This window comes from Bos javanicus, chromosome 20 (assembly GCF_032452875.1).
Source record: "Bos javanicus breed banteng chromosome 20, ARS-OSU_banteng_1.0, whole genome shotgun sequence".
Classification (NCBI taxonomy): Eukaryota; Metazoa; Chordata; class Mammalia; order Artiodactyla; family Bovidae; genus Bos; species Bos javanicus.
Genome location: NC_083887.1, coordinates 8,639,343 through 8,660,593, shown reverse-complemented (window position 1 = coordinate 8,660,593; position 21,251 = coordinate 8,639,343). Strand labels below are relative to the sequence as shown.

The following is a 21,251-nucleotide window of genomic DNA, read 5'->3' as shown; positions in this document are numbered from 1 at the left end:
GAACTATATATATGTTTGCGAATAGAGAAAGGTGTAGATGGATTTGTTTCAGACTAGTAAAACTGATTCTGTTAGGGCTGTAAGTTTAGTGATGGATTTAAATTAACTTTTTGTACAACCATGTTGTTCAATGTGTTGTAATATTGTTTTTGTAATTGTTTTTGAAATTTCTGAAGTAAAAAAGCCAGGAGGGAAGGGGGAGTTGTTTTTAACGATAGAAATTATAATAGGGATCACAGTGTGAGTTGCTGACCGAGAATGGTACAAGAGAAACCTTGGTACTAGTAGTGATCTTTATCCTGATGCAGATGTTGGTTACACCAGGTGTATTCACTTTATAAACATACATAAGTTTGTATGCTTATGATTTGTACAGGTTATTGTACATATCAATTAAACGTTTCTTAAAATTATGGCACAGAAATACAATGGAATACTTTGTTTTTAAAAATACTCTAAATATTTAATGATATATGGAATTGGCCCAGAAACAACAGTCTCATCATTATAAAATATATAAACACACAGAATGAAGACTCCAATAAAAACATGACAATATTATTAATAGATATTATGTCCAGATACCATTTTTTTGTTTGAGGATTAGGGGGTTGGGTCGTTGAGGAAGTTGGTAGAATTTGGTAAAGAAAACCGGATTACAGGATATTAAGCAGAAAATAAAAGTGAAGGAGAGAGGGAACGTTTTTTTTTTTACAAATATAAGAAAGAAAAACAATACTAACTGTTGTTAGTGTTTTTTTTTTTTAAACGAACTGTAAGGTCAGGTAATTTTTTTTTAACCCCAGCTAGGAAGAGACTCCTCCTAGGAAGGGACTAATTTCAGATTTCAAACTATCAAGTATAATAGTAGGTCGTTATGAAAAAGCCCCTCCTTCAGCAAATTCATGCTGAATTACAAATAATTCATGCTGGATACTTAAGTTTTGTTTAAGCATTCAAAGAAACTGTCATTGATAGGATAGTTTCCATTGATTATAGTAGATGCAGCTCATAGTAGTTTAAGAAACCTGTACTCCTCCCAGTTTTAACTAATTAACTATTGTCATTTCCTGTGATCTTTTTGCTCTACAGTTACCACTCAGGGGGCAAATAATATCCCCTCCGGCCAGAGTGATAATAAAATAAAATGTATGTGAAAACACATTAATAGAATTAAACACTATCCAGTTGTAAAGTTACATTCTTTTTATTGTTTTTTTCTTCAGCCCTAAGTCATTAGTTGTGAAGGTGGTTATTTCAGGTGGAGTTTAACTTAAAGAGTTCAAAAGTTGAAGTTTATGAAAGAATGCATTTTTTTCAGTCGTTTTGCAAATGTAAATGCAACATGTAGTGTTTATTCAAGTGTGAGTTGTGATGCAATCCATTTTTAATATTTTAGACTAAATTTTAGTATTTAGTACTTTATATATCAAATTTAAATATAAACATTTGTTATTCTAAGTATTGTTGAGCCGTCAGGGGAATTAGCAGGCTTTTTTCCCTATTAACAGTCATTCTTAATTATTAACCATGTTAATTTAAAATGATTAAAATCCCAAATCAGATCTCCAGGTGTCTCGCAGGGGGTTTGCTTTTTTTAGATTAGCCCTTAAATCAGTAATAATCTGGGTGGAACTAGAGTTGGGTTAGGTTGGAGAAAACTGCGTGGCACTAGGACCCAGGGGGCTCCCGTGAGCGGATCTAGGGGCCAGATTGCAAATTCGCGGTGACTCAGTCTGGTCGGCTCCTTGCGCTCAGCGGCCGCGGCGGCAGCAGCAGACGTTGGCGGCCGAGCTGCTAGGATCAGTTCCCCCGGGTTTCACCGTCCGAGACTTCCTTCGGGGCGCCCCAGGCAGGTCTGAGGCGTCCGGGGAGCGCAAGGGTCGTTGTGGCGGGGAGGAACGGGGGTTGCTCGGCGCGGGAAGCCCTCGGGCCTGTGCACGGGGAGTAACATTTGCTCCGTCTCTTCCTGTGTCTGGCTTTATTTGCAGCAAACCAAGATGGAGTATGAGTGGAAACCTGACGAGCAAGGGCTTCAGCAAATCCTGCAGCTGCTGAAGGAGTCCCAGTCCCCCGACACCACCATCCAGAGAACCGTGCAACAAGTATCCTTTGCGAGGCCTCGCCACCGCCCGCGCCGCTCTGCCGCGCCGGGCCCGCTCTCGCCGGCCGGGAGGCTCCCGCCGCCCCTCCCCCTCCCCGCTCCCGGATCCCTCCGCCCTCCGCGCGCCCGCCCGCGAGCAAGGCCCGCCCGCCGCCGCCGCCCCTGCCCGGCGCCTCGCGCACGCGGCCCTCGTGCCCCGAGCCCGGGCCGCCGCCTGGCCCGGCGGCTTCCGGCCACAAGAGGCCGGGGGCGCCCAGCCGCCGCCCGCGATCGCGACATGTGCACCGGCCGGGCGCCACGTCCTCCCTCGCGGCGGGCCGCTCGGGAAGGCGGAGTGGCTGGGTGCCGGCGCGGACCCCCGGCGAGCCGGCCCACACAATGCGCCGGGCGTGGAGGGGGCGGCGGGCGAAGCGAGGGGCCGGGCGGGCGCGCTGCGTGCGCGGCCGCGCTCGCCGGCCTGAGTAGGGTGGAGCCGGCGCGGGGTTTGAACTCCCTGGGTGTGGGGCCCGGGATTTCTTCCAGGCCCTGATCCTGAAGAGCCGGAGACCTAGGAATGAGGGCTCCCAGGACTCACTTCGGGGCTGCTCAGGCTAACACCTGTTGCGAGCTCCCTGCCTCCCAAGTGAGAAATCTTTGGCTCGAGACGGTCTGCTCAGTTACCCAAGTCTTGACCGAGTTTGCTGGTGTAGCGGTCCTGTTGCTAAGGCTTTACTGGCAGAAAGGCTTAACAGAAGAACCAGAACCTCTGCTGTGTGTGCGCTCTGCAGTGCCCTAAACTGCGGTCAAATGGAGAGCTCTTCCTGCATCTAATAAAGGAAACAAATTCACCCGATCATAAAATAACTTTTATTTTAAGATGAAGTTAATTGTTTAAAAACTTCAGCCTGTGTTCAAAAATGCCTCTTAATTTTTATTGTTAATAAAGAGGGAAAATTGGTTAGTACGGAATTTGGTAAGCTCTTTTGGTGTAGTTTGGACTTAAGTTTAAAATACTATAAACTTGGGGTTAAATCGAATTACTTGAAAAGCTCTGGTAAATAAAGTTTCTCAAAGTACTGCATTGCTGTAATTTAAAACCTCGAATAGGCGAGTATCTAGCCTTTTGATTAATTAATACTGATTATTTTAAAATGGAGGTGTTAATGATTTAGGTCTGCTTGGTTTGGTGTTTGTTTTTCTTAAGCCATTTTGCTACATAGTACTGAGGGAATAGTAGTTGGTTTGGGGTGTATTGGAGCTTGTATTTGAAACATTGCTGTTGCGCAATCTTAATTTGTATTATCATAGCTTTAGAAATGATAGAAGTTGAGTTTTGATGAATTATAGGTGTTAGTATGACAGTTAAGTTAGCCAAGTCACAAACCACATTGTAATTTATTCTGTAGCATTGTATATCATAATTTGTTGTTTTAGTGCGTTATTTATTAAGTATTCTGTATGCCTGGAGCATAGTATACTGTCTGCATAAGGAACAATTTAAATTTCAGTAGATAAAGGTTAATAGTATTTTTAAAATACACACTGCTCTATACTTTCAAAGTGCCTAATGATGACCTTGTTCTTTGTTTCCTTAGCAAAGAATGTAATTACTGTTTTTGTATAGACTTGAGCACTTTTAGAAAGACCGTTATAATAATATGGATAGATAGCTTAAGTTCCTAGGAAGTAAACCTTATTAGGAAGTATTTATGAAAAATTATTAGCATATCAGCATACTGTTAATCTTGGCTGTTCACTAAAAAAAGAAATCACTAGGGTTTTTTGGTCAAAGAAAGTACAGCTTCTAGAGAAATGTATGTTGATAGTTAATTTATGTTCTGGCCACTGAACACTGAGAATATTCTAGTGTGTGATAAATAGCTGATATGGTGTGCCTGGAGTTTGTATAGTGGATTTAATTTAAAGATCTAGGTCTACTGAGAAAATTCTAATAAAACCCAATTAGAGGTGTTATTAAAAAGCGTATTAGGGTTTAAAAGGGCATGAAGAAAGACGTAGCAGAGCAGTATGTCATTGTCGCCTGCCACAGGATGGAAACCTGCACGTGTGTGTCACTGGTAATGGCAGATCCTGGTGGGGGAGTAGGGGAGAGGGGATAATTGTAGAACTATTGCAGTGCAGTAATTTCACAACAGTGACTTTATATAATAAGATTTGATATGTAGACTTGTACATAAATAGCATTTTATGTAAATTTCTTGAATTCTGAAGAAAAATTCTAATAGTGTTTAAGTTAAAAGGCGATTTTTATAAGGTTAATTTCTGTAAGTGATTTCTGAAAGACTTGTTTTTGTTCATTTGGAATGCTTTTCCTTTTTGTCATTATTTTATATGTTAATACCTTTCTGATTAAGGTTTTTTGTTTTTTTTTTTAGTTCAAATAGGTCAAAGAAATTGTTTTGAAAATTTTTTTCATACAATGTGCACCTATACTGAAGGTGGAAGTTGACTGACTTGTATTGAAAATAATTGATGTAAAATAGTTTAATATTTTAACCATAAAGCTCATAAGAGGTTTAACACAGCCATTGGTGTGTTCTTGGAATAGTGTATTGATGGTTTTAATAGGATAACTTTATTCTTACTGAAAAAAAAATTCAGGCCTAAAAATCACAAAAGAGATTATTGATTTTAGATTAAAAATACTGAATTCCTTCCTTATAAGTTTCCTTAACTACTGTTTGTTCTAGAAACTGGAACAACTCAATCAATATCCAGACTTTAACAACTACCTGATTTTTGTTCTTACAAAATTGAAATCTGAAGGTAAGTAGGGTTTGTGTTGAAAGCTACTTAAAAGTTTTTTACATTTTTTTTTAATAAGTCTTTAAGGTGTACTAAAATATATGAAGAATTACTCATTTTAAAGGATTTCATTTTGTAGGAATCACTTGCTTTAAAGATATGGAATGAAAGTGTTACTAAAGCATTTGGATGCTTGATGAGCAGTCAGTTGTTAGTTGGGGGTTTTTGTAATAAATTCATTCTTCGCAAATGAGAAAGCATTTTGCTAGAGAGATTGATTTCTTTTATACACAAATCGAATGTAGGATTTACTAAAAACTTACTATATGGGTGATCATATTTGTATGATTGAAAGTTGATTTAACCAAAATGAAGTCATGTATAATACCATCACCAGGTAATTGTTAATGCCTTAATTCTGTACTTCACTTATATGGCCATGTACTATTTTAATTGTTAACAAAAAGTAGAATCATTCTATTCATAGACTTGTAACTTTTTTAAACCTTCTAACAGTATACATGAAACCTTTTCATTAACTATTCTACAACCATTTTAAATTACTTTTATAACAAAGCTTGAAAACTAACTTGATTTTTAAATGACATAGTCATTTGATTGTTTCCTATACATGTAATATATCTCTCTTGACTCTGTTTATTACATGAATATTTGTGGAGCACCACTCCTTGCCAGGCAGTTTGCTGGCTCAAGAGCAGTGAAAGTGAACAGAATAATAAGGATCTCTGTCCTCATGGAGCTTACACTGTAGTGAGAGGTGTTCTCAGAGTTGAGTATTCCCTTCCTGGGATGTTGTCAGACACTCAGAATGCACTCGGGTAATTTTTGAGAGACTGATTGGCCTCTAAATGAGAAGTTACGGTGCTTCATTAGTGCTTCTGTAGTTAGTAAAAGCACTACACTTGGAGTTAGGAAATAAGTCTTAAACTCTGACACTCATTTCATCTCTCTTTCATCTACAAAATGCCTGTGTTAGACTACCAGACCATATGTAAGGTTTCAACTCTTAAGTGCTAGCGAGCGGGTTAATGACCTTAAAATCTCACTAATCTTGTATTTACTCAGATTTTAATGTTTCATGCCAGTGTATAGTGATTTATTTTGAATTATTTTAAAATTTTCTAGTTAATTTTAGGAATTTTAATTTGTGATTGAAGCATGTAAGAGAAACTTTAGAAATTTCAAAACTTAAATTGCAAAAAACTAAAGTTTTTTGGCATATCTTTAAATTCAGCAGCTAATATTCCTAGTTTGATAAGTACATATTAATGTGATGTGTTATTTCTTAATATAGAAATTTTCTTTTTCCCACATAGAAGTTGTAATTAGATAATGCTTTAAGAACTTTATATTTAGTAAATGAATTTTTCTAAACATAAGTGTTTTACTTGAAAATTTTATTTTCACCAAGCCATCTATTCTCTGTCCTGTCCTCATCTTAAATTCCAAATGTTAAGATTTTTATAATGTTATACTCTTTCTTAAAACTTTCTTGGGATATGAGGATACATCAGAAGTATTTTTAAAAGCAGACAAATGACAAACTTAAGTAGCAAGAGAGGTTGGTGTGTAACTATCTCCCAGAAGACCTATGAATTATAAAACCATGAAATGTTGGAAAAGGTTTTACTAACATTTGCTATTTCTTCCTGTGTTTATTCATTTATTTGGAACACAAGGTTGCTATATCTAGTTTTCTGTTTTAAAAAATTAGCATTGTGACCATCCATATTAGAGGAGGAGCATAAGTAAAGTCTTTAAATCAATATGCTTATTTATTTAGGAACCTTTTTGCCTTTCCTGCAGTAAAATTTTAGATATGGAGAGACCTCGGATCAGCTCATCTACTTCCCTCACTCTGCAGATGAGAATTGAGACCTAGTAAAGGAGTCTTTAAGAAAGAGGACATAGTTAATTTTAACTCCTTTCACCTTGTGATTTTTTTAAAACTCTCCATCTTGTAATCATAGTTGTAAAAATGGTATAGTGTGTTCGTTGTAAGTAAATACACATGCCATTTAAAATAAAATTATACAACTGAATTATTGATGGCTAACAAGACAAAAACATGTGTTGCTTGAGGAAGTTAAATATCTGGCTATTTTATTTTATGGAAGTTTTAAACTTTGAAGAGAATTTAGAATTGCTTTTGTTTCTAAGTTACTGATTGAATGGTGGTAATTGAAACCAGGAAGAAATTTTTGGAGGGTGACATAAAAGGCTCGTAGGCTGTGTTGTGGTGGCTCGAATGGTTCATTTGCAAAGAAACACAGTCTTTTTGTCCCCCCATGCTGTACCCTTGAAGAGTTCAATACCAGTCAGACTTTGGGGACATACTGAACTAACTAGAACAAGTTGGGTTATTTTCTTTTTTAATAAAGTACGTAAAATAATAGTGCCGAAATAGCATTCTGTGTTCCGTAAACCAGTTCCACACGTCTTCCAGCCCTTTAAGGAGGGTGATACTATGCCATCATCAAGTAGAGGCTCTGGAGACAAACTCCTCAGGTTGACACTTTGGCTTCCGCAACTCATGGTCTATTCTGTGTGAGTTAGGCAAAGGCCTCAGTTTCCTTGTTTGTGCAGTGGAGATAAATTAATTCTTGTCTCATGAGGTAGTGAGGATTAAATGCAGACTACTTGGAAAGCACTTAGCAGTGTTTGGTATGTAATGAGCATTGAGAAAATGTTGACTATTGCTAATATTGTTGGTGATAATACAGATTCTTAAAGCATCAGTTATATTCTACTGATATTAAATTGGTTCTTCAGAATTTGTTAATATCATCTACGGATTAAACTTCTTTTACATAGATTCTTTTTTATTTAATCTTCTGGAAATTTAAAAATTGTTTTACCCTCTCCCCCCTTTTCTTTTTAGCTCAGAGGCAAGTGAAAAACATGATATAAATGAACGGCAATTATTTGTATGTGAAGGTGATCCCATATGTTCTTTGTCCACTTAATTTTTAATAGGATATCTTTAGTGACTAATACTTTCATATCTGTAATTTGATGTTTGCATCAGGTTCCAATAAAGCTTGAGTACATTGGCCATATATAAACTTAAATTCAATCAGTGGTTCTCAACCAGGTGCAGTTTTATTGTGTTTCCCCCGCCCATCCCCTTCTCAGTGCCCAAGGAGACATTTGACATTATCTGGAAACATTTTTGGTTGTCACAATTTGCAGAGGTAATACTGGCACCTATGGTCAGTGATACTGCTAAACATCTTACAGTGCATAGGACAGCACTCCTAAAGAAAGAATTACCTGGCCCAGAATGTCAATAATGCCAAGGTTGAGAAACCCTGAACTGTAAATCATGGAGCTAATCCTTTGTAATCATTTACAGTATTTTCACCCCTGGTTATAGCAGATTAATGAAATATTACAATCAATTTTTTAATATATTTTAAAAGTTACATTCTTGATATATTTTGAAATGAAAACAACTTTAAAACTCAGTAGTAGTGTTATTTTATTACAGATGAACCCACAAGATCATTGAGTGGTCTCATTTTGAAGAATAATGTGAAAGCACACTTTCAGAACTTCCCAAATGGTGTAACAGACTTTATTAAGAGTGAATGTTTAAACAATATTGGTGACTCCTCTCCTCTGATTAGAGCTACTGTAGGTAAGTAATGTTACAATTTTGCTTATCTTGTTTGTGACTGGGTTGGTTTCTGACATGATTGATGATTTCCATAGGAATTTTGTCATCCGGTTCATGTTGAATTGTGATGGGGAAAATTTTTCATTGCTTCTTTTGACATAATGTTAATGATTACAGGAAAAGTTCTCTGGATCCTTTGAGACCAGATTCACTAGTAGTTGCTTTATCAAAGTTGGTTAAAATGGGCCGTTAAAAAGTGATCCTAGTGTAGAACTCCTGTTTTTCCTTTGAGTTCTTTAACTGTCTTTCTTGTGTTATACATGGGGTATAATTTCCAGTTTCACTTTCTTTTACATATAAAGAGAAACTTCTTTGTAAGACAATTTATGTGTAGGACTTTAGGTTTTTACTATGTACCCCCTTGTTTTTAATATTTCCCTTGTATATACCTAATTAACATCAATTTTTTAGTCTTTTTAGAGTATTTCAACTTGTTTTCAGTGGAAGAACAAATTTCTATCACTTTATGAAATACTATTAGATGCTTAATTACAGTAACTGAAATAAGTAGTTTTGGGAACCAACACAACTGACTCTTGGTAAGCACACACATCCTCTGGTAGAAGCAGAAATAAACATGTACTATGGAACAGCCGACCAGTGGGTAGATTTCATATGCCATGGGGTTTCCGCAGCCATATTTCACAGGGACCTGAAAAGCTTCTGTTAATCAGGTTGGTTAAATGGGATTCAGTTAAGAACTTCCATAATGAATCAGTCATTTTCATTAAAAGTTCTCTGCTTTTATATATTTTGTCTCCTGGTGGGTTTGAAAAGTACCTGGTTTATCTCTTCCTTACAAAACAGAAGCTCTTTGTAACTTCCCTCCAGATACTAAACATTGCCATTATTAACACTCATTTTAAATAGGATATGTAGAGGGCATTTATAATTTGAGAAAAGGGTCTCCCTCCATAGGTTATTCTTGTGGACCCTCATGTATGCCTGATTTTCTACCAGACTCTTAACACTGGTTTAAAAAAAAAAAGATGGTGAGTGTATACCAGTCTTAATTTTTTTTTTCATCTTAAGAATGCATTTTGGAAATCTTGCCAAGGAAGTGTATTTGGAAGGACCACATTTCAGTGACTGTGTGGTAATCCATTAGATAGACGTAGAATTGTTTCTGTTAAAGAATGTATGGTTGGTTTGTAATGGGTATTGCTGAGTACTCAGTTTTCACACCCATCTTTGGTAAATCCACTGAAAATTACAGTTTTTCACTTTATGTAACTATGGTAGCATTAGAATTTTTTTTGTGAGTGGATGCAATTATATGGGGCCAGATTAATTTGAATTTGTCAGTCTACAAACATTCTTTAATACTGTCTTAGAAGTCGTGAGTGTCAGCAGACTGTTAGTACCAAATTTTATCTTGTGTTTAATTTTTATTATTACTTGTTTTAAAACATGGCTTGGTTTCCTTTAGGCAGATCCAGAACTTTCTTGTTCCCCCAACTCTTTATATTTTGACTTTGGGAAAGAATACATGGCAAGAAAGAACAGATTTACTATTAGTCTTGCTGCTTTTTGATCTTACCAGAAAGTAACTTATCTTTAAAATGCTATCAATACAATGATCCTCACCATACAGTTCAATTTTTTCAGTGGGGAGTAAATCCTGGCCAACAACTTTACTCTTTACATTTTTTAGCTCTTTACCATTGGGAGCAACCTGCTCAAAACTCACAATGGAAAACTCAAAGAGAATTTATGCACACAAACAGTAAAATTTGTTGTTCAGTAATAATTATTATTATATGCTCTGCATTTTGTGTACACATCACTGAATTCTCAAAATAACTATGAAGAGAACTTTTTCTCTTCTAAAAATTTTCTTTTGCAGATTAATAATTTGAAGTACATATAATTTGCCTACTGTCAGTTTATACTCTTTAATTATGGTGCTGAAAGATCTGTAATCACTAAGCATATTACATTATGTTAACTACTATTAAATTTTCTAAGGCAGAGAAAAACAATGACAAAAGTTTTTTGTTACATATTTCTGTATTTGCATAATCCTTAACTAAGAGCTAAGTTACACAACACAGTTGAAATAATCCAGTCAAAGTGACATGAGTAAGCCTATGTCAGTCAAGCCTCCACAATCCACAATCACCTTGCCAGTGATTCATCCTTGATCCCCATAAGTGGAAACTGTTGTAGGGGTGTATGGCCTGTCTCCAGGAGAGGGATTGTTGCCAAAAGAGTGGGCATGTAGAAATGTTCTTGACCGATGGCTCATCGACTTTCTCTACCATGGGTCACAGCTTTGATACTAGGTTAAGTCGGAGCTGCTGCTGCTGCTAAGTCGCTTCAGTCGTGTCCAACTCTGTGTGGAAAGCTGTTCTTACTTCTTTGATGTGTTTTTATTTGAATCTAATAGTCATATTCATCACCCAGTACTAAGTGTTGCTAATAACATTTTGGTGTATTTTCTTTCTGCTCTTTTGTATGTATTTTTTATAAAATAGGAGTAATTTTAATTAGTAAAAGTATTCTTGGCATTATTGGAGAAGAGCAAGTTGTCTTTTGTACAGATACTTGTTAAAAAGAGGGTGAATTGTTGGAAAATAAGATGAGAAACGGCTCTGATTTCTACTGGGATTTTCCACAGATACGCTGTGATGATGCAGGGATCCTTGATAAATATTACGATTGACATGATTTGCAAGTCTTACCATGATTTGGAACATTTAAATGTGTGTGTGTGCGCACGTGAACCCACTTGCAAGAACATGATGTAAGCGCTTGGCATTGGCTTGTGGTTGCCCACAAGGCAATATATAACATAATGCAGTCACATTTCCTAAACAGACATGTTTTCTTTCAAGGTATTTTGATCACAACTATAGCCTCCAAGGGAGAATTGCAGAATTGGCCTGACCTCTTACCAAAACTCTGCAGCCTGTTGGATTCTGAAGATTACAACACTTGTGAGGTAAGGATTTTTGCTTCATACATAATTTGTCTTGTCATGTTGTGTATTAGTGATCTTGAGAAAAAAGAATTCCTCTGAAACAAAAAACATCAAAACTTAGAGACCTAAAGTTACCTTTTGTTTTAAGTCAGTGATCATTTACCTTACTGTTTTCCATAAAGACCGTTAAGTTATGAAACCTCTTTACTATACTTCCTACAGAGAAAAATCTTCTGTTGTTGTATTTTAGAGCTATTCTTGGGTGTGTATATGTATCATCAGCAAAGCTATTGTCAAGCTTAATCGGTTGCAGTATTTTTCAAAGGTGGACTTAATTAAATGTACTGAATTCCCAGACCATGGGTACATTTTCAGTGTCTCTAAGTTGTTTGATGCCTCTTGTATGATACGTCTGAGGTATATCTAGTATTGTTTTAATTATAAATTATAGTCTCTTGTTGTTTGTCACTGATCAGGTCAGTAGCAATTTGGGGAGAGAAGAGGGAGTCTGTATGGATTTGTTCTCCTGTAATTTCTCACCTAATGAGGATCTTACCCATCTCTTTCATTAGCAGGTGAAAACGATGTCTTAAATGGAAATCATTTTAGATGTTTTGCCTCTTGAGGCAGTGACTTAATCTCCTCAAAAAAGAGCAAGGCTTGGAGGCAGGGCGGATATAAAAATAACCTAATGTAAAGGAATCAAGTGGTCTTTTTAACTTACCATTTATTGCCAGGTTGGCTTGGGGGAGAGAGGACCAGGGAGAGGAGAAGCTAGCAAAAAGGAGTCTTAAAAAGTCACTCTTCTCCCTCCTTAAAAGAGAAGGAAAAAAGCTTGCATTCTCACATATATGTTTTCTAGTAATGCCTTGGAAATACACTAAGATTATAGGAAAATAAAAATAATACTTAGCTGTAGGGTAACAGTTAATGAAAATTTAAATAGTGCTTTGGTATAAAGCCAACAACATAAAGACCAAAATCTTAAGCAAGCACTTTGCAAGAATAAAAAGTTTAAACTGATAATCATGAAATCACGGAGCTGCTGTCATACAGTATTGAGTTAACTGTACTGTAGCGAATGAGCACCAAGGTGCTGCTGATAAGATTATAAACAGTAAACAGGTGGTTGAGGTAACTAACAGGCTAGATGATCCATGCAGGAGCTCTCCAGATAAGCCGCTTGGTTGTAAAATGGTTGTAGGAAAATTGCCAGTTGAATACAATTTTTATCAGTGAATGATTTATATGTAAATAGTTATGATAATTAAGGTTTCTTTTGGTATTTCAAAAAGAAGTGATACAGTGGTTAAATAGACATACATAAAAGTAGAGTTTACATTGTTTTAACAAATCAATATTTAATAAGAGAAAAATTAGTGCTGATTTAAAAATTGACAAGAATACCTCAAAAGTTGTTTTTTAATTAGATGACATTACTTACAATCCCTGCCAACCAGAATTCTAATTCTGAGTCATTTAATGCTAAAATTAAAATGTGCCATTATGTTTAAATTATGGTTTTAAATCAGTGGTATAATTTTTCTTAAAATTGATGATTAAATATATGGATTTCATGATGCAGATTTTATGTGGGCTGAGAACATTAATCCACACAAATTAGTTAATATTCCTCAATTTGCTTTTTAAATGGCTTCATTTTTAATTCTAATAATTGAAATGTCTTTTACAGGGAGCATTTGGCGCCCTTCAGAAAATTTGTGAAGATTCTGCTGAGATTTTAGATAGTGATGTTTTAGATCGTCCTCTCAACATCATGATTCCAAAATTTTTACAGTTCTTCAAGCACAGTAGTCCAAAAATAAGGTATCTATATAGCCAGTATTAAATTCACTTATAAATTCTGATACAAACCTGACCACTCCCTTACTTTGCATTACCTAGTACTTTTGTGATTGCATGTGTGCTCAGTCACTAAGTCACGTCCACCTCTTTGCGATCCCAAGGACTGTAGCCCACCAGGCTCCTCTGTCCATGGGATTCTCCAGGCAAGAATACTGGAGTGGGTTGCCATGCCCTCCTCCAGGGGATCTTCCCAACCCAGGGATCGAACCTACATCTCCTGCATTGCAGGTGGATTCTTTACCACTGAGCCACCTGGGAAGCCTTTCGAAAGGAATGCATACCCATTGTTTTTTAATCTAAAATAATTCTCATTATGTTCCCATCCAACATCCCACTCTTGAGAGTGAACATGTCCTTTCAGACACTTTTACACTTTCTTAAAATTATTATTCCACAACCTGCGTTTTTCACTTGACACAGAAAGAATGTGAAGGATATGTTAATACATAGAGAATTTTGACTCAGTCTTCTTAATGGTGTGTGTGTACATATGGCTATACATACACCATAATATTTTTATGGAGGAATATTTAATTTCTTGCCAGTCTTCTGTAAATGGAAAAAAAAACTTCAATGAACATATTTTAAATTTTGTTTCTAGGTCTCATGCTGTTGCATGTGTCAATCAGTTTATCATCAGTAGAACTCAAGCTCTGATGTTGCACATTGATTCCTTTATTGAGGTAAGATTCCTGCCCCCCCCCCCCCCCCCGCCACCTTACTTTTGAGAAGGTTGGAAAATGTTAAATACGTATAGTTTTATTTTATAAATGTAATAAGTTATAATTATGAACTGGCAATATTTAAATTGCTTGTGATAGTATTAAAATTGGATACAGTTAAACTTTATAATTCTCATTAACTGGAAAAAAAAAAAACTACTTCTCATACTGAGTTTTTTACTTGTATAAACATTGTGATATATGTTTGTTTGATACCTTGATTATAAAAATTTCTGCTTCAATCTACTATTCAAATTGCATATGGAAATTAAGCCTCCAAGCTCATTTGTGATAGGAACATGAAGAGGTTGAATAAACTTACTTTGATAAAGAATCTGAAGTCTGGACTTCAGACTTTAGACTGGAAGGATAGTACTTTATTTTTTCCATTGGTTTTCAGTGTAAAATGAGAGGTTTGGGAGAAAAATTGGCGCATCTTAGTATTTCTGAAGTTACTTTTTTTAATAAAAGCGGGAAGACGACAGATGTAGTTTTTTGGCCATTCAGCTCTAAGCAGTAGAGTTTCTTTTCAGAACTTCTGCTCAGTAACAGCAATTTTGAAAGGGTTATTAAAGTTCCTTAAGTATTTCACTTTTATTTTCATCATATGAAATTTAATTAAATAGTCTATTCCTTTTTAGCTGTTCTTTAAAAAAAAAACAAAAGATCCTCCAGAGACCATACTGCTGGTATTCCTGTTGGGAAATTACCAGAAAGAGCTGAGGAGAAATTGTCTTTTTTTGCTTATCACTTAAATTGACAAACTTCTTTCTTAAACGACTGAGTGACTGAACTGAACTGAACCAATCAAGTGCAAATAGTAGCCATTAGAGTCCTCGAGCCATTTGAAAACTGAAACAAAACTAGGCATCTTAAATGCATTTTCCTGAGTACCTACTGTGCTTGTGCTAATAGTACATAAAGAAATGTTACGCTTCAAGGTGTTTCAGTCTGTTCAGGGTAGTGGACCACTTGTAGTACAGGCAGTAGTAGAAGTCTGGAGAGTAAGACTGCCTGGGTTCAGATCCCAGCTCCACAGCTTAGTAGCTGTTAACCTTGGGCACCTCATTTAACTGGTATTTTCAGTTTTTAATAAAGCTAATAATAGACCTACTTTGTTGGATTGTTATAAAGGTATTTGCTAAAAATGGAATAGTGCCTGATGGAAAGTAAGCACTCCACATGGTAGCTACTGCTATTATTTTTAGAAGCAGTAGTAGTTTTTGTTGTAATTACAATAGTATTTCCACTCAGTAGTGTTCTTTCATAGCTCATTAAAGAGAACAATGGTGGACACACCAGCATCTTATACAGAGATGTAATTTAGAATAAAATTTTCTGAAAATAAAAACTCCACAGGACCGTACTTAGCAAGTGGAACAAAAACATTTCCTGACATTTAAAATTATTTTCCATTAGTATTAAATACCATATTAACACTTCTTTGCTGCTTGATAATACAGTAAAGCTCACCTGGTTCTTCATCCTTTGCTTCAGTTGCCAGTGTTTTTATCTGGGGCTGAAGCCATGCCTCTGAGTCTGGTGGCACTGATAACGAGTGGTCAGCCGCCAAACTGTCCAGCTCTGTGACTCCATGGACTGTAGCACACCAGGGTTTCTGTCCTTCACTGTCTCCTGAAGTTTGTTCAAACTCATGTTCATTGAGTCAGTGATGCCATCCAACCGTCTCAATTCTCTGTCACCCCTGCTTCTCATGCCCTCAGTCTTTCCCAGCATCAGGGTTTTTCCAGCGAGTTTTTTCACATCAGGTAGCCAAAGTATTGGAGCTTCAGCATTGGTCCTTCCAATGAATACTCAGGGTTGATTGATGAAAAGTGTATTGATCACTAATACATGGCTATAACATACCTTGATAAAGCTGGGTATTCATGTGTAAGACAGCATCAAATTTAATGAACAATTGTATAAAAGCAGCACCTGCTGGAAAAACAGTACTATTTCCGACTATGTAAAATTAAAAGTGCAACTACAGAGTTTTGAAAGCCTCAGAAATAGAGGCAGGATTTGGAGAAATTAAAGTCCTCAAAATGCAACATACTGTCACATTTGATATTTAAATTATTCTATTGTCTTACCCTTTCTTTGTAATTAGATTTCAGATTCATATGTTTGGAGACGTTTCTGTGGTCCTGGGAAGAGACAGTGGGACACATTGGATTTTACTTTATTTTAGCTCTTTTTTTTTGCTGCTTTCAGTTTGTTTGTGTGTAAAGTAAAACCTCAGGAGTGAGATAGGGAAGGCTTACTGTTTTCTCTTCTTGAATCTCCACTTGAACCTCTTCAAGAGACAACTTCTAGTGAAGGCTTGTTGGTATAGTTAACTGAGCGTGGACTTACCCATACTTTTGTGAAAACCAAATTCAGGTCCCCCACTTGCAAGTTATATGATGTCTAATCTGCATTTCTCTCTCGGTCTATAAAATTGAGTAACAACATCTTCGAGTTGAGAACCATTCGGATTTTTTTTTTTTTTTTTTTCACTTTTAGAGAAACTTGAGAACAGCATCAGATTGATTGCTACCTTTATTATTTTTTAATAGTTTGACTTAGTGAACAACAGTTGAGGGTTAGGTTGTTAGAAACTCTCAGTATATATAATGTCCCAATTGTTGATGCTCTTATAGAACATGTGCCTGTTAAGAATCAGTGTTGGTAGGAATACTCTATTGACAGTAATTTTGAAGGATAAATCAGATTGTATTTTAATAATTATCTTTATTTCTGGGTGAGCTGGATGAATGCTCCTCTGTCCTAATGACATGGTTTTATTCTCGCAAACTAAAAATTACTTCAGAACACAGCCGCTCATACTCTTGTTTAAAAGCAGGGCTATAGATCATTTACTGAAATCATAATTTTTGGCAGTTAGCTTCCTGTGTTTGTCTTTATAATCTAATACTGTGGGCCAATTAATTCATAAGCCTTTATTTGTGCTATATCTTAGAGTTTCTTTAAATATTACCACCTTGAAGATAATATTATGTATAAATCTTTCTAGTATATTGGAATATTTAACTAGAAGAAAATTTTTCTTGTGTGATAGAATCTCTTCGCCTTGGCTGGTGATGAAGAACCAGAGGTACGGAAAAATGTGTGCCGGGCACTTGTGATGTTGCTTGAAGTTCGGATGGATCGCCTGCTTCCTCACATGCATAATATAGTTGAGGTAATACAAACAATTTAAAAACTTTCTCTCCTCTTCCCTTCAGGGAAATTCTTGGGCACAAAACATACAGTGTGAAATCACTGTTTTCTTATTTGTCACATTTGGACTATAAAAATTAATTATGATTGCCTTAAAATTATAAGTTATTATGGTGATTTTTCTTTCATGAGATTTAAGATGTTATAGAGAGGAAAGTAATTTACAGGAGTAGACAGCTTTTAACTGTAGTGTAACTAGGAAATATGTAGATGATTTGTATTTACTAGATACGACTTAGGCCAATAAAATTGTAGTAGATAAAAATTTGTTTTCTACACATAACTGCTAAGTTGATCTGATCAACTTTTGATTTATGGTAACAATGAGATTTCTAAGTCGAAAATATATAACCTTTATAGTGAGTTCTAGTAGACCATTTAGATTTTAAGAGATTCTCTTTCAGTTTTTATGTGATGAAAATAATTTTATGTAAGTACATTGATCACTGATCAGATCAGATCAGTCGCTCAGTCATGTCTGACTCTTTGCGACCCCATGAATTGCAGCACTCCAGGCCTCCCTGTCCATCACCAACTCCCAGAGTTCCCTCAGACTCACGTCCATGGAGTCAGTGATGCCATCCAGCCATCTCATCCTCTGTCGTCCCCTTCTCCTCTTGCCCCCAATCCCTCCCAGCATCGGAGTCTTTTTCAATGAGTCAACTCTTCGCATGAGGTGGCCAAAGTACTGGAGTTTCAGCTTTAGCATCATTCCTTCCAAAGAAATCCCAGGGCTGATCTCCTTCAGAATGGACTGGTTGGATCTCCTTGCAGTCCAAGGGACTCTCAAGAGTCTTCTCCAACATCACAGTTCAAAAGCATCAGTTTTTCGGCGCTCAGCCTTCTTCACAGTCCAACTCTCACATCCATACATGACCACAGGAAAAACCATAGCCTTGACTAGCCGGACCTTTGTTGGCAAAATAATGTCTCTGCTTTTGAATATTCTATCTAGGTTGGTCATAACTTTCCTTCCAAGGAGTGTCTTTTAATTTCATGGCTGCAGTCACCATCTGCAGTGATTTTGGAGCCCAGAAAAATAAAGTCTGACACTGTTTCCACTGTTTCCCCATCTATTTCCCATGAAGTGATGGGACCGGATGCCATGATCTTCATTTTCTGAATGTTGAGCTTTAAGCCAACTTTTTCACTCTCCACTTTCACCTTCATCAAGAGGCTTTTTAGTTCCGTTTCACTTTCTGCCATAAGGGTGGTGTCATCTGCATATCTGAGGTTATTGATATTTCTCCCAGCAATCTTGATTCCAGCTTGCGCTTCTTCCAGTCTAGCGTTTCTTATAGTGTACTCTGCATATAAGTTAAATAAACAAGGTGACAATATACAGCCTTGACGTACTCCTTTTCCTATTTGGAACCAGTCTGTTGTTCCATGATCAGCCGTTATTAAAGTAAGGAATATGTAATAGCAACTTATTATTAGGACAGTGTAATTTATTGGGTAATACTCATTATTGCTAAAAGAGTCATGCCTAATTTTCATATTACTGGACATAATTGTACTTGAAGGATGGCATTTCTAAGACCTGTTAGAGAAAGGATAGCATTCATGCTGTTCAGCAATTCCTTTTCTAAAACATTAGGAAGAATAGATGTACTGATAAGGATATGTAGCAGCAAAATGGGAATAAATGACATTTTTGCTGATAAATCTGTTCTCTCTGAAGTGTTTAGAAGAATCAGGTGGCGCTGGTTGAAAATTTCGTTAGAGTTTGGAGTTAACCAGAAAATCAAGAAAAATGTTTTATCATTTGTCATGTCACACCTGGGGAACCTAATTTGTGCGGCTGCAATTCTTTCTTCAGCAGTGCTCAGCATTGTAGTAGGACATGGGAGGGGGTGACCTATCAGAGTGGTTGTGTGGCTGTATTTTGTAATATGAGATGTTTCATTCAGGAATTCATCACTTGACCCCAGTTTCAGCCCCTGGTACATTGGGAATTCATGCCTTTGATCTTTTGTTTTTACGTATAAGGTTTTTGTGGAGGGATGGGGTTTGCTGAGCTGCATGGCTTGCAGGATCTTAGTTCAAACCCAAAGCCCCAGCAGAGAGAGCACTGCATCATAGCCACTGGGTCTCCAGGGGATTTCCTGGTTTGGGGATGTTTTTTTAAAGGAGGGTAGGTTTGGATAGATTTGGAGATCAGATAGATGTTCTTTCAACTAAGTGAATTTGGCTTGGTATGTTCAAAGGACATGATAAACCTATTTTGTTGGCAACTGAAAATTGCAGTTGACAAATGTGTCTACTTTCTTCAAAAAAAATCTTGTATAATATGTATATATCTTCTTAAATATTGGAAGTATTAATATATATATAGGTGACCCTTGAACAACACAGGTTTTAACTGCATGGGTCCATTCGTAGACAGATTTTTTTTTTTATACTAAATATGTACTACAGTACTACATAACCCAAGATTGGCTGAAACTGCAGATGAGGAACTGTATATGTGGAAGATGGGCTATATATGTGGATTATTTGACTGCTTGAAGGGTTGGCACCCCTACCCTTGGTTGTTTCAAGGTATAGTTGTAATTATAAGAGACAGCTTGGGTCGTTATATTATAAAAAGATTATCCATTTTATGAAAAGTTTAGTGGAGTTTATTTTGAGAAGCAGACAGACATGAATTGGACACTTTATATTAGGCAGCATTCTAAAATAGTAGTTCTTAAGTTTGGCTGCTTTTTAGAATTGATTAGGAGGCTTTTTAAAAAAAAATCCAAACCCTAAATTGAGAACTACTGTAAAGGGTAAGGCCCATAGCAAAGGACTCTTAACTTGCTGAAATTGGATTAGGTTTAATTGTATGCTTTAAACCTATTAATACTAAGGCTCTTTTGTTTACAGTACATGCTACAGAGGACCCAAGATCAAGATGAAAATGTGGCTTTAGAAGCCTGCGAATTTTGGCTCACTTTGGCTGAGCAGCCAATATGCAAAGATGTACTCATAAGGCATCTTCCCAAGTAAGTATTTCTTAGCAGTGCTGTCTTGTTAACAGTGATGCCTCATTTTCGTGTTTTTAGATTGCATACTTATGCCATCAGGTAGTGAAGTTCTGAAGAAGTTGAGCTTAATTTTACTGATGTATAAGTAAAGATGTTTATTTAAGAAGCAATTCCTTTTGTTTTCTAAACTACATGAGGGTGGTTTATGCTGTGAATTATAACTTAACTTTGGATAATCCATGGCAGTTTTTTATAATCTTGTAATTTTGACTGTGGACTCTTTTCCCCCCTCCAAAGATCTTCTTACTAGTTGTGCTAAGAGTTTTTTGTTAACATATTGTTAAGTCTATTTTTAACCCAATGAATGCTGTTAGGTCAGTTTTTTTAATACATTTTTCCAGTATTGAGATAAATTGAATTGATGTAAAACTATTATTTTTAGGTATATAGCAGTGGTTTATGAAATATATATGAAATCAAGTAAAGTCAGTTACTTTTAAAAGTAGTGCTCACATTCTTTTGAAATTAAAATACAGGCTCATAAACTTAATTTTCTACATGAAAATTTAAACTCCATTGGATTTCCACCCCCTTAAGTAATCAGTTGTTCTTTTTGGTGTGTTGTCTTTTAATGTGTTTTTCTCTGTGTTAATACTGTATGCACACCTGTATGCATGTGTGCATGTTCAGTCGACTCAGTGGACTGTAGCCAACCAGTCTCCCCTGTCCTTGGGATTTCCCAGGCAAGAATTCTGGAGTGGGTTGCCATTGCCTCCTCCAGGGGGTCTTCCCAACCCAGGGATTGAGTCCACATCTCCTGCATTGGCAGGTGGATCCTTTATCACTGAGCCTGAGCCACCTGAGATGCCCAGTACTGTGTACCAGATGTCATATATCAGTATTTTGGAAAGAAATAAGTTTGATAGTATGAATAAGGCATCTGTCTATAGTTAGTGCTTAAAATTTTGATTTACTGTTTTGTGGTCGGCTCTTG

The 21,251-nt window shown here is 36.5% G+C and overlaps 1 protein-coding gene across 4 annotated transcripts in view; it reads left to right on the top strand.

The window, feature by feature from the left end:
• TNPO1 (transportin 1) overlaps nucleotides 1-21,251 on the top strand; it is a 94,146-nt gene that overhangs the window by 39,098 nt on the left and 33,797 nt on the right. For 2 of the 4 annotated variants that reach the window (XM_061393297.1, XM_061393294.1), the window contains exons 2-9: nucleotides 1,992-2,105; nucleotides 4,795-4,870; nucleotides 8,361-8,510; nucleotides 11,387-11,493; nucleotides 13,166-13,299; nucleotides 13,940-14,021; nucleotides 17,125-17,247; nucleotides 20,157-20,275. In XM_061393297.1, coding sequence (XP_061249281.1) covers nucleotides 1,992-2,105; nucleotides 4,795-4,870; nucleotides 8,361-8,510; nucleotides 11,387-11,493; nucleotides 13,166-13,299; nucleotides 13,940-14,021; nucleotides 17,125-17,247; nucleotides 20,157-20,275 — 905 coding nt within the window. Of the gene's footprint in view, nucleotides 1-1,721; nucleotides 1,857-1,991; nucleotides 2,106-4,794; nucleotides 4,871-8,360; nucleotides 8,511-11,386; nucleotides 11,494-13,165; nucleotides 13,300-13,939; nucleotides 14,022-17,124; nucleotides 17,248-20,156; nucleotides 20,276-21,251 lie in introns of those variants that run through there. The other 2 variants (XM_061393295.1, XM_061393296.1) reach the window with 2 other exon arrangements.